Genomic DNA, 21,497 nt, shown 5'->3' with positions numbered 1-21,497 from the left:
TCACTCTAAACTCAATAAAATTAAAAGGAATAAGAAACATGTTTAGTGTTGCACTCTTTTTATTGATCAGTGGTTAAAAGGTCATTCAGATCTCAAGGCGCAGTGCCCATTTGAGATCTGTTTTGTGCAGTTTGATCAGAAAATAATTAAAAACATAAAAACCAACACTTGGACCAATTTCTGTGGTCCACTTTTTGCAATCAATTTAAAAACAAAAATAATGCAAATTATCATGTACCATTTAAAAGAATTTAAGAAATGCTGAGAAGTGCATTAAAGTGGAACTTCTAACAACTGCAGTTTTGAAGGATGCCGTCCTTGTGGTACGAACCTCATTCTGACCAAACCTCCGATGATTATTCTATACAGTACTCTAAAGGGAAAGAAAACTGATTTATTTAAAATATACAACTGTTTTTGGCATCTATTTGAAAAACATTGCAGAACAGTAAAGCAGAGCACGTATAAATAAGAGGACATTGTTACTTCTGCACAATTACATTGCAGATGAGTAATTAAAGGTTGATGTGCAGTACTTAAATCCAAACTTAATGAACCAAATCAATTTATTATCCCAAAATAGGTCTAGATGTTTTATCGATGAACAAAAACGTATTCAAGGCCATCCACTCACCCAATAGCAATGATATGGATTGAATAAGACATCAGTGACTGTGTTTTGTTTATTTCTTTGATTTTTTTTTTTTTTTTTCCTTGAAGACAAAAGTACCAAGTTCAAAAGAGAAGAAAAATAAGTTGAAAAATCTTCAACTGATTAAGAAATTTGCTATACATTTTATTTACATCCGAGCTGCCAAAAAGTATAAAAGTATCAATATTCACAAGAGACTATACAATAATCCTTAATCAGTAGCTCCAAAAACTCCTGCTTTTATGTTTGCCCAAAATGTAAAACGTATTCAACCAGTGTTTTGGAAAATAGATATAGAACAAATATATAATACATTAACGAGGTTTTGACCATATTATAAAGACGTATAATAGTGCAACTACCTAATGTATGTTTTTAAAATAAAGAGGCATTTAAAAAAAGTAATAAATCTTTAAAATATCTTCTTAAAATGGAGCATCTCTGTGCAGATTATTACTGTGGACATTAATTAAAAAGAGGAAGGCACAGCGGCCGTGGTAGACTGAGTCAAACGCGTTTCACACAGGACTGGAGATGGAGTAAGGTTACAGGCGTCCCAGTGTGTAATCAGAGGAGGGGTAGGCCACACCGGGTTTGTAGGTAAAAGAAAAGAAGGGGCTGCGGGGTTGTGCGGGACGACACGGCGAGACACAGGAGGTAAAGAACATTCCTGAGGTAAAGGTCACACAGATGTGGTCACTCTGTCTGCAGCGTTATTGACCTCGTTTTTGTTGGAGTCCAGGCCTTTGGCAGCGTTCAGGTCGTTGCGGAGGTTCTCGGCCGCTTTCTTCATCGTCTTCAGCTCACCGGGGTGAGGCGTGGCCCGTCGAAGTAGTGTTCCCTGTGTGACGGAAAGAGATTCAAAATTAGTGGTACGTCTTTGACTTTGGTGATCCTCTGACATGTCCTCTAGCACCACCAGCAGGTTAACATCAGAGTGAAATACCACTATTATAACTGTGAGATTTGCCCGCGAGCTTGCTGGTCTCACCTTTTCGTCATCCTCGTCCTCCTCATCATCAAGAAAGTGAATTGCGCTGATCCTGTTCACGGCTTTGTTGTCCCAACTGTCATCTGCCACTTCATTCACCAGACTATCCAGGGCTCCACAGCGGGCAAGATTATCAGAGCCTGGTTTTTAAAAAGAGACAACACAAGTTGTGTTACTGGAATGCATGCTCTCATCAAAATGCTCAGATAGAATTGAAGAGTGCGATCTGAAGCGGATGTGTGAGCACATTAAAATCAATATGGTTGTTATGATTGCTTCTCTGCAAACGGTCAACTCAAGAAATGAAATCTGTCACATAACCCAGCACTCATAAGAAGGAGCCTGAAACTGCCCGATCACAGTTTCAAATCCCGGCTTAGTCATAGGCTTACAGCAACACAATCTTCCCTGCCCCCAACTTCAGCTTCAGCCTCGGTCATCTGACCTCCACCAGTCTTATGTCTCCATCTCTACCACGAGAGGAGATGGCACGTCACAAAAATGTCTGACTATGTTAAAAGAAATGTATTGAATACTTTCATTTTTGAGGGAGAAACAATGCACAATACAGGGTCAAGCGAGGAGCAAACACTTTTCAGTGAATCCTGACTTAGGCACAAGTCTGTGGATGACAGCAAAGGAAAAGAATTACAATAAACCGTTGTATCGGGCAGAGATAGAGCTAGCCCTCAGCTGCATCTACCCAGTGGGCGAGCTTTTAACGGCAATGGGCCAGCCTCTGCTAAGCCTCTTTAGATGTCCAATCCACCGCATTTCTGAAAAACATAACCAAGGAGGGCCTCAAGGGACAGGAGAGGCACTGATCTGTCATAGGCTGTTATCCCTTACAGGACCTCATAATCGACAGATACTGCAGGGAAGGATCAGAGGGCGCAGAACACACTGTGCTTCCCCGAGCAGATGATCATGCGATAATGTCATCAAAACCGTGGGGCACTAAGTCATTTCACTCTATAGGAAACCCGACACTTAGGGAGGATAGGAACACTGATCTACAAACAAATAGTGCATATGCAAAGAAACATGTCTAGATACAGTCCCTGCTTCTGATAATACCGATGATCCATGAAGGGTATTCAGAACCTCTGAGGATTATTTTAGGATTCGGCTCGATGTGAAACAGTACCTTTATTGTCTGGTTCACATGGTTGTTGTGGCAGCAACACACAGGTGAGCACCTTCTCCCCTGAGTCGGGATCCTGGTCAGTCTGAAAGGTGAGGAGAGGCTGCGACTGGTTTTCTGACAGCCATAAGGCCTTCAGTCGTAGCGTGGTGAGTGACATCGGCAAGTGGGTGAGCCTGAAAGCAGACCGGATGTAAATCACCAACTTAGAAAACCAAAAGGTAACTACAGGTTTGCAGTTGTTTTGACAACGTGGAGGAGGGGAAACCCTCCAGTCACAGAGGGCGAACATGTTTATGTGCGACTAATGCAGCAGACATCGCTGCAGCTTGCTCACAAGACAAAACTGGTAGTAGCGGAGACACAAAGCCAAGACAACCTTTTGACAGACGGTTATAGTAATAATGGTCAAAACATCCAGATAATCTTCGGGCATCAGAGAGTAGAAAACATGTATTTCATCAAGTATTTATTAAGTATAATTAAATCACATTTCAGTATTTGGTTTTTTTATCATTACCATTTAATCACAAAGTCTACAAATCACTTGAAAATATGGATATGGACGTGTTGCTGAACGTACCTATTTCCAGAGAGGTCTAGCACATGCAGTTCTGTGGATTGCGACAGCTCTGACGGTATCCTCGTCAGCCTGTTCTCTCGTACACAGAAGACATTCAGACCGCTGCAGCCCCCGATCTAGATAACAGAAGAGATCATTTGATTAGGCTGCATGTCAGACAGTGTGCAGGTGTCCTGTGGGACATGAAAACATATATAAGAAGTCACACGTATAGGATTCAATTGTACTTTTTTCCCCTTGGGTGTATAAAATGCAATATAAATGCACGCGTTAATAAATCTGTCTTTTTTTAAACACAGTCAGGACAATAAAAACCAGAGTAAATCTGCAGTCAGCATTTGTGCACTTTGTCCCAGAATTGGTGATTTCAATGGCAGACCAGTTAAATGTCAATGGATTGATGCAGAGGGACCTAAAACTGGAAACAATTAGGCCTAGTAGCCAAGGCAGAGATACAAATATTGTTTAAGAGATCCATCATGTTAAAATGGGCACGTTAAGCTCATCATCTACACAAGTTAATATGATTATTTCTACGCTACTTTAGCCTTCTACTGCGGCTTAAATTAGGACTAAGATTTATCTGAATAATCAGCAGTGGATAACATACATTGTGCAGCAGGTACTATACAAGTATAAAACTTAAATGAATAATAATAAACTAGCAGTAAACAAAGCATCAGGAAGAAACTATTCTAAAACAAATCAAACACCGTATTAAGTCTGCTTCCATGTAAGCACGGACAAAATTCAGCAGGGAAAAAGCATTATGAGCGACTAATAAACAATCAATAGAATCCATAAAACTGGGCCAATGGTCAAGTAGCTCAGAAATGCACAAATCAATACTTGGTTCATGGCTACGCTGCGATTGTCAGCAATGCCATGCAACGCTGGTTTGAGAAAAAGGTGACGCCATCGATTCATTATCTAGGCCGACTGTTATTTTTCTCCAAACACTGCAGTCTTTGCATCGTAAAGACACGGGGGCATTGTACGACGTCTGAAGAAGCCTTTCAGATGAAGCTTTAAAGCAGGCGGACCTTCACTTAAACAGACAAGAGGTTTAGAAAAGAATGTCACATACACACACAATGGATACACTCAGACAGAGCTGAGCAAACCAGAGGACTGAGCAGTGAACGTGAGATGAGAGAGCTTGACAAGTAGGAGCATTGTTGATCCAAACGTGAATGAACTTTTGATGGAAGGAGAAAATCTCAGGTTTGTAATAATGTTATATTACAGTTCAGAACTGCAGTTTCAGACCACTAATTGCAGACGTGCAGTTCCAATCCAAACTGCGACACCCATCGACTTAAAAGTAACCGCAGCGACTGTTTAGACCTGAAGATGTAAAACATGTCCATGAGTGTTATCTACAAGCCAACAGTCACAGATCCTGCCATTTCTGACACACAAAGATGTATGCATGCTTTTCAACTGTAATTAAACAGTGCTTATAAGCAGATTATAATGTAATATAAGTATGTTTATAGTGCATTATAGACATGGGCTTGCAAAAAGATGTCAGTGAGTGACCAGCAATTATTATTAAGTATTATGATACTTGACAATATTATATACCACCATTATTAATAGTTACATTTAGTTATAGTTTATAACCATGATGATACATTGCTTTAAGCAGATCATAACCCATTCTAAGTATGTTTATAATGCATTATGGACATGGATGTCATAGAAAGTGCTACCTGTATTTTTTTACCTTTAACTTTTTACACATTGAAAAGAAGATGCTGTGTCTCCAGGGGTTTATCCTCAAATTAAATGTGAAATAAATGATGTCGGTTGATATATGAAAAGCTTACCTCCTTAGGTAATGCCGATAGCTGGTTTCTGTCACAGTTGAAGTTGGAAAGTCGCTTTAATTTCCCAACACTCCTCGGCAAACTCTGTAATAAATCAATCAAAAAACTGTTAGAAAACATTGAGTTTTTGAACACACTGGAAGCGCCGTCTTTATACATTATGTTTGGAACAACTTAATAAACTTTGTCTGATTTGTCAATTTATCCGAGGGACAACGTAGAAAACCAAATCATCCATGTGTCACCAGTGCAGTGCAGCGCTCTCATGCACAGAGACAAAAGGAGATGTGTTGCTTACACAGTTGGTTCATTTATCAACACACAAAACAGAAAAACACTGGTAAGAGCGGCCATGTGTGCATCGCCTGAATGTCAATCTCCATTTCACTCTGTGAGAACAACTCAATGTATTCCTGTCACATCCCAGATGTTTTACATGTCCGTGTTTAATCGTGAGGCTGTGCGAATGTTTTCAATCAGCTCACAATCATAGCACAGCATAAAAGGCTATACCTATTGAATGATACTCAATGGTGCATCTATAGCAATTTCATGTCATTTGTAATGAGGATGAAACCTTTATACTGCCATTATACCAAAACCGTGATATGATGTGCTGCTGCTTTCATATTAACTGTGTTATTGCAACATCTACATAGAAACAGCTAATGAAAATGAACTGTATTTACATGCATGTACTAATCTCAGTGTTTTCTTTACATTTTAAAAGACCAGGGTGTAATACAGTTACAAACACAAACCTGTATCTGGTTCTCAGTGAGCACAAGTTCAGTAAGGCTTTCACAGTTACCAATGCTCTCTGGAAGATAGGTTAGCCTATTCTGATCAGCTTTCAATATGGAAAGTTTCCGTAGTTTTCCTGCAAAGAAAGAAAAATACATATTAATCAAAATCAACCTTACTCAGACACCGATTAGCAGACTGATGAAGCGGTTACTGTGATATTGAGGAAAATGGATGCTTGCATATTTATTTTTAGTGTATTGGCTCGCCACATACAGTACATTTATGATATGAACATCCCAACGAGGCATTGTGAATGAAACTTTTAGAAATAAATATATATTTTCCCATACATGATTATTACCCAATGACAAGAAATAACCTCTCAGAGAAGATAGTCAAAACATACAAGAGACAAGCACTCAAGGTGGCGTAATCATGCTAATTAAGAGCTGGGCAGATACTCACCAATGCTTTCTGGCAGAGCGTCAATTAGGTTTTGAGACACCAGCAGGTCAACGAGCGACACCAGGCCACCTAACTCCTCTGGAAGTCGCTCTATTTTGTTTTCTGATACATCCAGACACAACAGGTTTCTCATACTGCCCATCTCCTGAAATGCAGAGCAGAGACTTGCGGTAAGCAAAGTTACAATAACATGGCAACAAATACAGTCGAGGAAAGCAGAGCACAATCAATGTTGTCTATGGATTTACAACACCTAATCTCAGGACTTGAGCCACGACATAAGACATATGCGACCACTCTGATAATAGACAAAGTCAGATATGACTATAAGGTCAAATTCAAATGAATCACTGCACTACATTTACATTCAGAGCACACAATCGTACATTTAAGGTTATATGAAACGGTGGTACTCGGTAACAGATTCTGAAAAATGTTTCTTACTGAGGGGATTTCGGCCAACTGGTTTCCATCCAGCCACAAGTCCTTCAAGCTGACAAGACCGCCTATTGACTCTGGCTATGAGGGAAGAAGAAATGTAGAGATTCAAAGAGTGAGAGCCAGGAAAATTTGAAGCGAAAGAGACAACAAAGCAGAAAAATACAATACGCTCCCATAAACTTCTATCTATACTTCTTTTCCCCCCAACAGTTTGAGGCTACACTGCTTTCTTCAAGAGGGTAATATATCATGAATACTATTCATTTGTCAAAGCCAATTCAAAGATTGAAATTGAAACGTATGGTATGTGAAATGAATAACTTATAGAGCATTTGTATGTTTTAAACATGTCTGTGTCAACAGAGTGCCGAAAAATAAATAAGATTTGAGAAGTGTACTGAATATCAATTATCAAAACTGAAAGCAGAGAGAATGTAAAGAACATCCAACAGTGAAAATAATTGAGTTCAATGTACACATAAATAAATAAATAAATAAACACAAAGAGCCTTTACTTGGCAGCTTGACTTTGCGTCATCCGTCAGTAAATCATTTACCACATAAGATTACAACTAAAAACCAAAGCTCAAAGCAGATGGCCATCCTCCCATCGGGGTGATAAGAAGTGAAAGCCGTTCTCGAGGGATGCTAATCTACTTGGACGTGACAAGAAGAAGGAAATGGGAAGAGTTTATTTCTGCTCGTTCTGTGTGCCATCCTTCTGAGTAAACAAGTTCCCCAGCATCCAGACACAAGACCAACTTACCAAACTGTACAGCTCATTATTTCCTAGGTCGAGCTCTTCGAGTCTATGAAGCATAGAAAGTGACCTGCGGATGACACATGCCAACGAAGGTTCAAATGCCAATACGGTCGAAATAAAAATGCAGAGGCCTGCTGCATGTTCTAAAACGTAATAACCTCGGTTTAACAAGGTGTGAATGAAAACACACAGCCTCTCTTACAGCACAATATAAACCCACATAGACAGTGCAGTTGGTTGAATACGTACTCTGGTAGGAATGTCAGCAGATTTTCTCTGAGTTCTAGCGATGCCAAATTGGAAAGGCTGCAATGACATGAAAAAATAGGAATGATTATACATCTCTGAAAATCCTGTGAAATGCGCGCGCGCACGCACACGCACACACACACACACACACACACACACACACACACACACACACACACGATGCTCTGCGTGTTTCGAGACAAACAATACGTTTTCAATGAAGGCTAAAAATGATTGTAAAACGTCTCCTTGCAATCAGATATCTGAGAACGGGAAGTACTTTGGAGGTGTGTCAGTCTTATCAGGGCTGTAAAATTGCGGGAGCATAAACAACCAGTACTTTAAATGACGGGCAAAATGTCTAAATGGATATCATAGAACAAAGTCCAGGGTTACCTTCTTGCAGAGCTGCTTATGCATGCCTCAGTACTGTAAATGTACGCAATTAATGGAGGATTTTATGACAACAAACTAGTACAGTACAAGTCCATCTTGTTGATCAGATCCCAGACTAAATAATTCAGCCTTTGTGTGTTATTAGAGATGAACTGAGGGGTCAAAATAAAGCCCTTCCATTCAGTTTGTGAGTAAATAAATGTTTGACTGTGCCAAAGGGATTAGCATTATCTAGTAGGTGTGTCTGAACTGGTTCTTACAGGCTGGCCCTCAAATGAGACAACAGGAAATACAACAGCTACTTTTTCCTTAATCTAGTGTTGTTTATTCGCTGAGCCACAGATTAAAAAACAGACAGAAGAAATGATGAAAACAGACACCTAACTGCATCTTAGTTGTTTGTGAAAGCTTTTCTTTTTCGACAGAAAACATCCTCGTCTCAGAAGATAAAAGACTGATATCACCCCTTGAACGTTAACCTTAACCACTTCTAAAAACCCACAGCATGTTTTTCATAGCCGTCTTCCTTGACAGAGAGCAGGCCTTAAGTCACCGCGTTGTGTAAGATAGATATGGGACATATGTGGGGCACATGCCGTACCAGGAGGAAAAGGGTGCGAGGAGATCTCTTTGACTCAAGCTGCCTTTGTTGGTAGGAAAATTGTATATTTCATTCAGGTAGCCCGTTTGCAAAATCAGTCATATACACTAACAATATGAGAGGTAGCTGTTAAAGCAAAACGAGCTGGTCTACAAAAAGATTTCTGAAAGAAGCTAAATCTTTTTGGGAGAACATTGAAATACATTCTCTCCATGAAAATCACTGTGCTGCTCGGTCGCACATGGTTTGCACAAGAGGTCTATTGAAGACATCTCCAACGCAACATTCAGTTCACAGAAAGCACACATTTTGACTTTGGTTTCATTGTTTTTTGGCTTGGTTTAACATTTTGTAGAATATCTACAACATGAAGAACACATAACACAGCTACACTTGTTGTAGCCCAGTTTTAGCCCCTGCATCTATAATCCATTGCAGTATGGATCTTCATCAGAAAATCCATCTGCTGTTTTGTGTCTTGCATGAAATCTAATTTAGGTCTATCAACACTGTATGTGTAGAACATCAGATTAACATTAAGCCTAAAAAAAGATATTGTTTATTTATTATGTATTATTTCAAAAGCCTACAATCCTGAGTTATGATCACTAAAGGAGCAAAGAGAATCCTTTCTTGAATCAGTCAGGGTCTCATCCGTCAGTAATGCATCATCCCTTAGAGGTTACGCAGTAATCCTTAATTTATGGCACAAAGGCAGCCAAGACCAAACTCTGTTTAGTTTAGCTCCAACTGATTCAGCAGTTATTTTATGGTTAAAATATGCCCCCTAGAGCACTGCCAATTATTATTTTAGATATCATACTGGACAACATCAGCACAAGTTTCACTGTGTCCACATCAGAAAAAAAGTGCCTTTAAAGAGCATGTCTTTATTGACATCTATTTTTGTAATTCTGTCTTAAAAATACATAAAATGTTATGCATTTACAAAAATAAGCGTCTGACTTTCTCAGCAGTTATATACTAGTAGGTTTTAAATCAGTCAAATGTCCGGATATTATCATCATTCTAACCAAAGGTGCACGTCAAGAGAGTAATCGCATCCCTTTAAATCCCTCCTGAAAGGGTTTAAAATTAAAATCCGTTTCGCTTGAACTCCAAACTTCTACTAAAAACATCCCTTGTGGCAATTTGATGTAAAAGCACATAGTTCTGTTATTACATCCAATTACAAACTGAACTCAAGAAGAAGGGAGACCTCATAGGAATAAGAATGCTGGCCAGACGTGCCTTTTTACTGCAGCAGATTATATGCCATCTCACAACCAGGCTTGAGAGGACCCTGACTGATGAGAGTATGAAGAGTAATATGGTTGGGATCATTTTAGCAATGCAGTGAGATTTTAGAATAAATTCTTACAATCAGGAGAAAGGGAGACAAAAGAAATGTAGGCACCTGTAAAGCTCAAGATCACTTGGCGCTCAGTGGCTTGGTTGAGCAAATGTCTGCTTTTAAAACAACTGAAATTGTTTTTTCAGTATTTATGAAATGTAATTAATTTACAGGTAAAATGAATGATAATCCTAGTAGAACCATTAAGGAGAAAGAAAGTGTAAGACTAGAAAATGCAGAGAGAGAGACAGGTGGGATGTCATCATTACATTGAATGCACCTCAGGCTGCTGTGAAACTGTGTGGACATGTTTAATCGGCAAAGGCTAGATGAGATCAATATGTCAAAGTAAGTACGACGGAAGGGTGCATTTACTTACTTCCCGATGTTTTCTGGTAGAACTTGCAATGAAATATCATTGATGGAAAGGCATGTTAGATTCCTTAGCTCTGGAAAGCTTTCGGGTAACCTGGAAAAAATAAAAAGAGAGGCCACATGGTGAGATGCAGGTGGAAAAGGAGTGCACGGAGTCTAATTGGATGCCCATGTTGTTGGTTTGTTTCTACAGACACACTGCTCTTTAAGCAATGTTCAGCACAATTCAACCCTAAACTCTTGATAAGTTGATTTAGCTGATCTGTGCTAGTTACTATTCTTTACCCGCTGATCTGCCCTTTTCTGTTCTCCTACATTAAATCAAATGTTTTAACTTGTTTATGAGCATCAGGGGTAACATTATATAATATCACAAAGAGAGTCAGAATATTCCTGTTCTACTCCAGGATGCTGGGCTGTGATTACACAGGACAATTTGTTGAATGCTACTGGACATTTCTCATTAATGTTTTAATTACCCCAAATACGTAGGAGCCCGGATTTAATTTCCTAAATGGACTCAAGACAGACAACTTGCATACTTTCTTTTGTCGAGTTTTGCTTTTAAAACCCATTATCCTCATTAATATTGCAGGCCGGGCAGATGGGACTACTTATATGCTAGTTGTGGTCACACTTCGATCAATAGCAGCAAAAACAAAATAATGCTTCTCCCCTTTCGGTGGCAGCCGTAAGCTCACTTGTTTTTGTCTTTGAGAATCCTACATTAACGTAGGCTGGTGAAACAAAAAAGGCTACTTCTGGTTTAATATCTTCAAGAAGGAATGTAAACCAAAGGTCCTCTTGAACTACAGTAATTAAAGCATTGAAATCAGACAGGTATTGTATATTTCTTAAGCAAACTATCAACAACTTCTGCACAACTCAAATTCAAACTGGAACCTGTCATCAGTCCTGAAATGACAGCTCCTTTAATACAGACAACTAAATTCAGTTATTCATATCATCTGATGCTGTATTTAATTATGATGAGTTGAGAAAGACACAAAATGCTTCTTTTTTTTCCCATTTGAATGTCATATGTGAATATACTTTAGAAATTTGAATAATTCAGATTGTTGAAAGAAATATTAAAGACCCAATGTGACATCCCATCTCTGCTAACCCTGAGTGGGAACTACCTTCACTATCAAACAGTTTAAATAGGACTAATGAGTGGAAAATTAGGCTACTACTGTGTGTGTGTGTGTGTGTGTGTGTGTGTGTGTGTGTGTGTGTGTGTGTGTGTGTGTGTGTGTGTGAGTGCACTTTAAAAGTATTGAACACCAATGACTCTGTAATACTATTCATTGCTGCCTCCTAAACTATATACTGCAGAACAATGTGGTTTTGCCCCTGCTGAGATGCAAATTAGATTTAGTCTCCCACACACAATGAAAAGCATATTATGCAAAATCTGCAATCTGTCGAGGAGAGTGTGTGAATGTTCGTAACAGCAGGGGATCTCTAAACACACACACACACACACAAACGCACACACATAGTGCAGACAATGGAAACAGAAATTCCTCTGCACAAGAACGTTTTTTTTTAATTACTTTTTACAGATGTACTCTTTGCTTTTTTTAATTAAAACATTCTTTTATCTGGATAAATGTGCCTAATAATTTAGTGAAAGATCACAAAGCATTAAGTATCAAAATCAATGTGAAACGTGAAAAATAAGGGTTTAGCAATGTTACGACCTTTGACAGCTGAATATTTCAGAAGAGAGCACTGTTCAAGTATTAGATATGACTGATGGGTCATTTGTTTTCCTCCTTGAAAATTTAAAAACAACATAATCTGGAGGTTTACCTTGTTAATGGATTTCCACTGAAATCTGCCACTTGGAGGGTTCTGCAGTATGAAATACTCTCTGGAATTTCCATAATATCTGAATAAAAGAAAAACAGACACTGGTTATAATACTTCTTTATCAAAAATAATCATAAGATACAATCAGCAGTAGTTGAATAATACAAGATAATATATTAAAAAACAGTTGGTTTGAATGCACGTGATAAACAACAAAGAACAATAACAATAGTGAAGATATTATTGCAGAAAGTGGTATTTAGTAGTAAATCCAATGTGAAATAAAACCGATGAGTCAGTATGTTATGTTAACCATGTCTCACTCTACACACACTTCCACTTAACTAGGACTCAATACAAACAACAGTGTGTGTGTTAAATGTCAGTTTGTACTTCCTTTTAACTTCTGAATGTGTGTTCTTGTTGCTCTACAGCCTGTGAACTGTGAACTGCCGGCTCTGTTGTATCTAACAGAATATCCGCGTCTACACAAACGACTCGGGAGATTGAGGCTTAATGAAAACCAAACTTTATCTTCGTGCACGTTTGTTGCATCGGCTTCTCCGAGGAGGAGTAAATCTGTCAATGCCATTCATTCGCTGAACTTAGTGACGTCTTGCTCATTTTGTAATGTTCTCGCAGATGTGAAGAAAATACCCAGAAACACAGTTGAGAAATGTACTATGTAACAAAGTGGCATGTGCAATAATATTCTACTATAGTTTGTGCTGCATTGGTATATCAGTGTTTTTATTTACCATTTCTAGAGACGTCCAGTTCTACCAGCTGCATGAAGTTGGCTATTTCTGGTGGAAGTCTCTGGATCTCGTTGTCACTCAGGCCAAGCTTTCTTAGTTTCACCAGCTGGAAAAATGGCTGAAAATTGAAACAAAACCCATATTCAGTAAAAAGCTTAAACGGGTTTTACATTTCAACACTGGTGCCTCCTGGACTGATTAAAGAGTGAGACTTTTGTTACGCAACAATGCCTGGCAAATATTGCTCACCTGTTGTACCAACATCATCTCAGAAAACTGTGAACAGCGAGTCACGGTTATTTCCAGGATCGCTCCTTTGAATGGTACTAGTTCATACTAAATAATTGAATTCAACGGAAACACAATCCCAGATCATTTGTGTTGGGGTGATCGTTACCTGTGTTAAGGATGCGACAGTAAATCAGTCTGATTTTGAATGGCAGAAGCACACATTGTTAGTATTTTCAGACATGATGATGACATTCTGACATGCCGCAGTAGGAAAAGCACAGTTGTAAAAAAAAAAAAAAAAATTAAAAAAGATGGCTGAATGCCTTTTAGCTGCTTCTGTTTCAGGGTCCTGGTATTGTGCATGCTGCCTAACCGTCATGGCTTACCGGGACACTTGAATAGAACAGAGCCTATGTTAAGGTTATTAGTAAAACCTGTGCTTTTCTAGTCCAAATGTCTGCTCATTGGTTGCGATGCATCAACTTAACTTAAAATGTATTTGGCTAGGCTAACTGACTATACACTGACACAATGACTGTAGAGGACCAGAGGATTTGAATGGTACATGAAGCAAGAAAAAGACCCAGGTTCAAGGCCATCCTCTAGTCAAAAATGTTTAGCATGAGAACAAGAGTACAATGATGGAGGCCATTCTGCTGCCTCAACATGCCGTCTTTTATTTCCACTCTTCTTTCAAATATTTGCTCGGTTTGTATGAACTTTAATTATAGTAAACTTGTCCAATGGCCTAATGACTAAACGCCTCCTGTTTCACTGATTTTCACTGCTATTTTTGAGGAATTACAATTAACAGTTAAAGTGTCCTTGTGAGATTTTTTGATTTTTATTCAGCAGGCTTTAACAGATTTGTTCTTTTTGTCTCCCAGTTAAAAGTCTCTTTCTTCTCTACTGTGCTTTTCTGACACTGTCAGACTGAATGCCGGGCCTCAGGTAGTCATATACAACTCGTAAAATATAGTTTGAAGAGGTCAAGATTACAGGTTGCTACTAGTAAGTAAAAAGAGCCATCTTTGTTGTCAACTTATGGGAAAGAAAGATCCGGTTGGCCCACTTATTTTAAAGCAATTATACAATAAACACATACTTGACGCCGCAGAACAAGAGCGGGCAGAAACTTGCCTGTGCGTTGGTGAAGCAGGGAGCTAACAATACTGCTTCAGGTTCCCTGAATGTTTTGGCATGAACAGAAAAAGCAGACTCATGAATTTTCCCTCTGGCCTTTGTATTTTTCCTACTATTGCAAGTTAGGCAGCCGGCCGTGACGGCTCATCCATTAATGCAGTTGCTAAATACCTACATTTCTCTTTTATTCAATAATTTAAATTGATTGCTAAACAAGCTCTACTCTTTTGATCTGTGTGATGCAAACAAATATGTTCACCGTAAATGTGGCTCGATAAACAACTTTGTTCTTCTTCTTCTTGTGCACAAGCCTGTTGCACAAGAAATTCAGAAGTGCAACACAATGGATGTGCATTCCAAGCAGACACGATGATTAAGTTTCAGGTCTCTCCTTTTCTATAACTTGGCTATACTCTTGTATGCCGTCACCATTGGAATCCATTGCAACCAACAAGAATTCAAGCTGCAACAGCTTTTTCCAACCACCTGTTTGACACTCAAAATGTCTAGTTGGCCTTTCAAGCTGTCCTCGATTGTTGTACGCTCAGGTAAATGTGATATGTTTCGTCTGGAGGTTGCTGGACCTCAACAAGTCTATGAAATCGAGTTGAACATTTTATCGAAGCTATTATAAAGGAATGCCAGTGAGGCTGGTGCGGAGACAACCCACACAGCTCAATATTGTAAAATTAGCTTCTCACTTCTTCTTCTTAATGACTTCTGATTAATTCTTAATGATTGTGCCACTTCCGATAATATTTTATTCTTCCTCCCTCAAACTACAGAAGTCATTGTGCTCGGTTTCTGGATGTTTAATGTGGGTAAGGAAGAGGAGCACATCTGATCATGGCTAATGTCAGTTTGGTGTAAATGCAATCTGTCAAATGCGTTTGCATTTTTGAAAATAAGAACTCGTGATCAGGCTACTCATTATTCATAGACTATAACACATTTTAATACTGTGTGCACAATAAATAAGGCCCAAGAGTCCAAAAGTCAAACTCCACCCTGTTACAAGATGTGCTTGATTCCAAGGTCTCAAGACAGTTCAAACAGTCTCTAATCCATCGTTTCATCGAGTAAACAAGCGTGTACTCTTACAAGTAATGACTTGTAAGAGACATTGTAAGAGACTTGAAGACTTTTGCATCCTAACCACCTTAATCTCACTTTCACATTTCACTTACTTACGAAATCATATTCTGGGTGCAGTCGCTCTCCCATTCTTGAGTGCACAGCTCAAAGATTTGTCTCTTGATGTTATCAAGGGAGTTTTGGCTCGCATGTACGGACTTATTTATTTCCAGAGAACTAACCTCTTGGCATATCAGGAAAATTCTGTTTGGCCTGTTTACCGATCTCAGACTTCCTACTTGAACTCTATCCCACACCTTTATGACACAGACATCATAGCAGAGGCATACATGGGTAGGCCTAATCTGAATCCCTTCTGCCTTTGTTTAGCCGTTGTCCCAATCTAATCCTCTGGATAACAATTAAGACAATCTGAGGAGTAACAAAGAGCAATACATAATTGATTCTCTATTATCAGTCTAGTAGCAAATTTGCTTTGCGAGTCGTGCATTACAGCAACTGCCAACCTGTTCTTCCTGTTGGTGTCATTCAGCGCCACGCCCCAACCAATCACTCATGTGTGACACCCAAAAACCAAAACAGGCTTTAGTCAGGAACACATTAACTACTCACTTAACTCCAGAGTCAATGTTTGAGTCGTCAGCTTCCCCTTCAGCAGTGTTCGATTGAGAACGAGTACGCGCCTGAAGGTGGGAAGTCAGTGCTTGTGCCTCAACATACTCGCACTACAAAAAGATGTGTTTGTAGTTTAGTAGCAAACTCCTTACATATTCTTAGAAACTTAGAAAATCTGCATTAAAAGTGTTTTTGCAAGGCCACAGCCCTGCAGCCATAAAGACTGCAGTAAAAGGCATGAGTGTTGAATTCTTCTAAGGTTACATGGTCATATGTATACAGTATTATATATCGCACAGCATCAGCCAGAGTTAAAACTGTCTGACCCACATGTCACAAACTCAACAACTGCACTACATTCATGAACCTGATGATATTTGGAGATCACAAAAGAGTAAGAGTGAGTCAGCTCAACAACCGTCTTCCTGCTGTGGGATTCATACCACCACTTTATTTACCACGTCATTCATGTCATAAAACCTGCAGCTTCCGGTCTCAGAGTGGCTTCTTCTCTCCATCACTGTGCTATCACTTTGCGTGTCATTATTGAAAAGGCCAAAAAAGGTCCCCATAAAACTACTAAAATATTTAGTATGCTTTCATAGAATATTAAGAAACCAGCAAAAATTCACATTTGAGTATCTGGAAGAAATTGATTTTTTTTTTCTTTGCATTTTTGCTTTTAAAAAAGGCTTAAAGGCTTGATTAGCAAAATTGTTGCCAAATGATTGTCTGTCGATTGACAAATCGATCAACTGACTAATTGTTTTAAATACAGAATAAACGCAATTTGAGATTTCTCTGAGAGTTATATCTGGTTATTTTATGCTTGTCAGGTTGGAAAATAGAAAAGTTCTAGAGCTTCAAATTAAGTCTGAATCTGTACAATTAATCGTCTTAAAAAAAAGTGAAAACTTCCCATCAAAATGTGCCACAGCCTGAAGAGATGTATTTATATTGCTTGTTTTATGCGACCAGCAGTCCAAACCCACAATATGTTCAGTTTACTATCATATATGACAGAGAAAAGCATCACATCGTCACATTAAAGAAGCTGCAGCCAGAGAACATTTGGCCTTTTCTCTTGAGAAATGAATGAAACGATTAACTGACTTTAAAATAGTCGCTGATTCATTTTCTCTCAATTGACTAATCAATTTATCAACTAATTGTTGCACTTCTTCATAATACAGTCATGCATAAGTGTGTACAATGCAGATGTAAGAAAGATGAAAAAGCAGTTATTCAAAGCTCTTTGACACATCCACCCACACGTCTGTCTTACAGCGTCACTGGACCTGGGAACAGCAGAAATACTTCTTCTGCAGTTAGTGTTATTAGTGTAGTGAACTAACGACTACAGTTTACAAACTAGAAGGACGGTGTGTATACATCTTGAGGGACAGTTGCTTAAGGGAAACTTTGAATAAACAAGGAGACACAAGTTACTGGTTGTGAATTTGGTCAACTGCCTCAGCACAAATAATACATAAAACAATCAAAAGAGACAAAACAAATAGGGCCTAGCCATTACACATGACTGTGCTTCATACCTCCATGACTTGGTCAGCAGAGTTTTCTTTGTAAAACTACTGAAACTAGCTCAACTTGCCTCATCTTGTTACCGTAAAGACTTTGCAGTTCCATCTCACCGATAACGCTGCCTTGTGCGTGTCTTTATCTGCCTGCTGGTAGCAACGACCGACTTGAAATATTTTACTGTGTCTTAGTTACATCATTGTCACTACAATAATAGGGGGTCAGTGTTTATTCATTCAGCCACCTCGGAGGCAGTGTGATGAGGCCACACAGCGAGCACTGAGCTGGACTGACACAAAAGGTTTATCCAGTTGGACGTTTCTTGGGTTCACCCAGCAAGCATTGATGACATTAGTTACATGCCAAAGAGCACAATAAACAGTTTCTCTTGTCGCCACCCTTCTGCCCTCTAAACATGCTTAGAATATCTCTGAGCTGAGCATAGAGACGCCTTTACTGTCACGCAGTCGTGTGTGTTGTCACGATGAGAGTGCACCTGCTCATCATATCCTTAAGGGCACCAGGCGATAAGAGGGTTTACTTAAAGCAGACCCCAGTTTGTCAGGTGCGCTGTCTGTCATGTGTGTTGGTTTATGTTTTTTATTGGTCTGTACTTTACAATTCAGGTCAATGATTCATTATCACTTCATTAGTAAACACTAGCACATATAAATGCACGAGTGAGGCAACAACAAAACACATAATGCCGTCTTTGTTTCCGGTCAGAATACCTATTCCTGTGCTTTTCTCCACTGGACAAAGTGAGCAGTGTGACAGGGCCATGGGAGGTTGCTCACATTATCTCTGTTCCATCACATTTCTATGAACATGCAAAGCCCAAAAATATTCTTTCAGCCCTCTTTTCTTTCCTCTGTGGGTCCTATGACTCATTTTGTTTATTTGTCACACTTTAAAATGAAGCGAAATCTCAAGGTGCTTCAACATAAAATCACCGTATTTTCTATTTAGGTGAAAAACTAATTATTAATGCTACTTAAACTATTCGGAAAGTTGGTGAGCTAACCAGCAGTTTTATGTATGGATACGGTTGACAGGTGTTTTTTCTTTAAACTACAGACAGTTGTGAATCAAAGAAAAACACGTCAGAGGCACAAAATCGTCCTTTAATCCAAGCTTTACATCGACCCACCATGACTCCAGTTATACGAGGGCTCATGCCTTATTCCCTAATCTGTCCACTTGTCTCAAGCAGCTGTAGTCCCAATATATTACCAAATGGACTCTCTGCTGTTGAAGGTTACATTGACAACACCATTTTCTCAGGCTTAAAAATATCTCCAGAGCAGAACTGAGAGCGCCTTCTACAATAAAACCGGTTTGGCCGCAAAAGTTAAAGGGAAAATGTTACAAAACCACAAAAGCCGTCCTTTCATTCTGCAGCTCCAGGCTATACATGTGAGAAAGACACCACAGCTCAGCCTCTGGGATCTTCGGTCACAAGCCCCGACAAAGAGAAATATTACATGTACCGTCCGTACCCACAGGAAATAACCTGCAAATCCATTAACTAATAGAATCCCACTTAATCCTGAGCGCTAGGGTCACATGTAAGAAGGCCGGATTCTCAAATGTGAGGATTTTGCTATTTTGGTCCAAATTAATTGCTTATTTTTTTTTAGCTTTGGACGGTTGGTCTGGACTCTAATAATTCGGCTGCATCTCGACGTCAAGGCCTTCATCAGCGGATGCCACTTGCTTTTGTTGTTGTTGTAAAAATGAATTCCAGGATCAATAATGAAGCATCGACCTTCACATTATAGTTGAGTTAAACAAGTGTCTTATATGGGATAGTGAATGCGTCTACCTAGATGGAAATCATATCCATGTGATGTTAATTTACATCTCTGTATATTTTGTGTTTCATTTGAATTTATTTTACCTATAAAAGGTGAGGACATGACACATACTGGTGAGGACGGGGCCTGTATGTTCAGGCTATAGTTGGCATCTATAGATTAACGAAGTCTGTTCTTTCTGATCTACTTGACCTGTAAATGATTGTATCAACATATATGTATGTAACCTTACTAAATAACAACATGCAATTACTGTGTTAATGTTGATTATGTTGAAAATCCAATAAATACATTTCGAGAAAAAAAGAAAAGGAAATCATATCCACACAACTAACGCTACTTATCTTCATTCATATCACTCACCTCTTCGTGGAACAAATAATGCTCTAGGGTTCCATTACTCATAACACTTAAATACGTATCACCGAGTCATAAAGTTCCTGATTTAAGATTGCATCAATATTGTTAAAGTTCCTGAACGTTCCCTGCACGCAACCATGACAGAAAGCATCGCAGATTGTTTATTTCTGACCTCGGGGCTCACCTGCCCAAACAGTTTTGGGGCATATCAGACACAATGTCCGGGTTTTGCGGTATAGGCTGTGAACGCTTTAGACACCTGGGTGTCAACCAAAAAACCCAGACTCTGGCATGTGCGTTTAGTTAACCTGCGGTGGGAGGTGTGTAGCTCAGGGGGAATTTCCACCGACACAGGGTACATGCCTTGCTGATCGTGCGTAATTATTGTCCCCAGGTCCTCCCACGGGATGCCTGAGCAGCTCTGCGTCGGAACCACTTAAACTGGAGGGACGCATTTCATGTTACCAAAAACAATACATCAGATACGTTTAAGTGTACGGAAGCAGGGTTGTTGTTTTTTTTCTTGCTTACCTTGGGCAAGTCTCGGAGTTGGTTGGCATCCAGCAACAGCTCCTCCAAACTTCGTCCGTAGCGATAAATCTCATCGGGCACATACAGCAGGGAGCAGTGGCGTTTATCGATCAGCTCCACATGACGGTTGCACCGCCACAGGGGTATACAGTTAAACATCAGTGGGGAGGTGGGGAGAAACCTCGTACCCGTGCGATAAACAAACAGGCAGGACTAGAGATGCAACAGATTGCCGTGTCGGGACGGTCCTGGACTCGATATAAACACACGTCAAACACAAGTGTGGCGAAACTCACAGACGAGCGAACACCGAAACTCCAACACCGAGCTGCCGTTCGTTAGGTCGCGACGAACATGGGAATTATTCTCCGTCGATGTCTCACTTTGGTTACTTTGTAGCAGGCACCTGTATGTGTGTCGCCGCTCGGTTCCTCGTCTCACGTCGACCTCACGTCGCTTTTAAACCCCCCCTCTCTTCAACGTTTAAAACACGGGCTACATCTCCGTGTGGAAGAGGGTATAGCGTTCTCGTTTTTCCGTCTCGTCCCGGAGTTAATTTCCTCTCCCGTCCAGTTTCTGACCCGGAACATTCACTCCCTCATTCCAATCCTACGTCATCATCCGGGCTGCTCCTCCCTCCGGTCCCTCCCCTCGGTAGTAGTCCCGTCCCGCACAGGGCCGCCATGATGGGGCGTAGAGGGCCTACCACAGCCCGGGGGGGTTGTTTTAATTATAAGTATAAAAACTCTAGACCTCAAGTGTTTATTTCATCATATTTAGAATAAGGCTGTAGTACAGTTCACTTTAAAACTGTATTTAAAATATGATCCAGTGGCATGTTTAAAAACGACCTATCATATTGTGGTCAATGTTATTAAAATGTAGACACACTACTGCTGCAGCAGTGACATTGCTGAGTCAGTTCATCTACTTCATGACTACTGTTAAGACAATTCAAACAAAAGTAGTATTCCCAGTCAAATGTAGGCTACCTAAA

General features: G+C 39.7%; 1 protein-coding gene across 1 annotated transcript; it reads right to left on the bottom strand.

Annotated features, from left to right (window-relative positions):
- Positions 1 to 41: 41 nt before the first annotated feature.
- lrrc1 (leucine rich repeat containing 1) lies at positions 42 to 21,083 on the bottom strand. Its single transcript, XM_031841798.1, has 14 exons — positions 20,501 to 21,083; positions 13,170 to 13,287; positions 12,412 to 12,490; positions 10,598 to 10,687; positions 7,868 to 7,924; positions 7,622 to 7,685; positions 6,859 to 6,933; positions 6,415 to 6,559; positions 5,964 to 6,082; positions 5,203 to 5,286; positions 3,371 to 3,486; positions 2,791 to 2,963; positions 1,644 to 1,783; positions 42 to 1,493 (listed from the first exon to the last, which is right to left on the bottom strand). Exons 1-14 carry the CDS (start codon positions 20,657 to 20,659, stop codon positions 1,335 to 1,337), a joined length of 1,578 nt encoding a protein of 525 aa, XP_031697658.1. The 5' UTR covers positions 20,660 to 21,083; the 3' UTR covers positions 42 to 1,334.
- Positions 21,084 to 21,497: the final 414 nt, after the last annotated feature.

This window comes from Anarrhichthys ocellatus, unplaced genomic scaffold, assembly GCF_004355925.1.
Source record: "Anarrhichthys ocellatus isolate YVR2014 unplaced genomic scaffold, GSC_Weel_1.0 scaffold3, whole genome shotgun sequence".
Lineage (NCBI taxonomy): Eukaryota > Metazoa > Chordata > Actinopteri > Perciformes > Anarhichadidae > Anarrhichthys > Anarrhichthys ocellatus.
This window is presented reverse-complemented; position numbering and strand designations above follow the sequence as displayed.

Bases quoted from the DNA above. Each gene is read 5' to 3' on its own strand.
- lrrc1 (XM_031841798.1), bottom strand. From the start codon at position 20,659: ATGTTTAACTGTATACCCCTGTGGCGGTGCAACCGTCATGTGGAGCTG. The intron at 10,688-12,411 runs GTAAACCTCCAG...TATTTTTTCCAG, and splicing joins AGTGGAAATCCATTAACAAG to GTTACCCGAAAGCTTTCCAG. The intron at 1,494-1,643 runs GTGAGACCAGCA...TCCGTCACACAG, and splicing joins AGGACGAGGATGACGAAAAG to GGAACACTACTTCGACGGGC.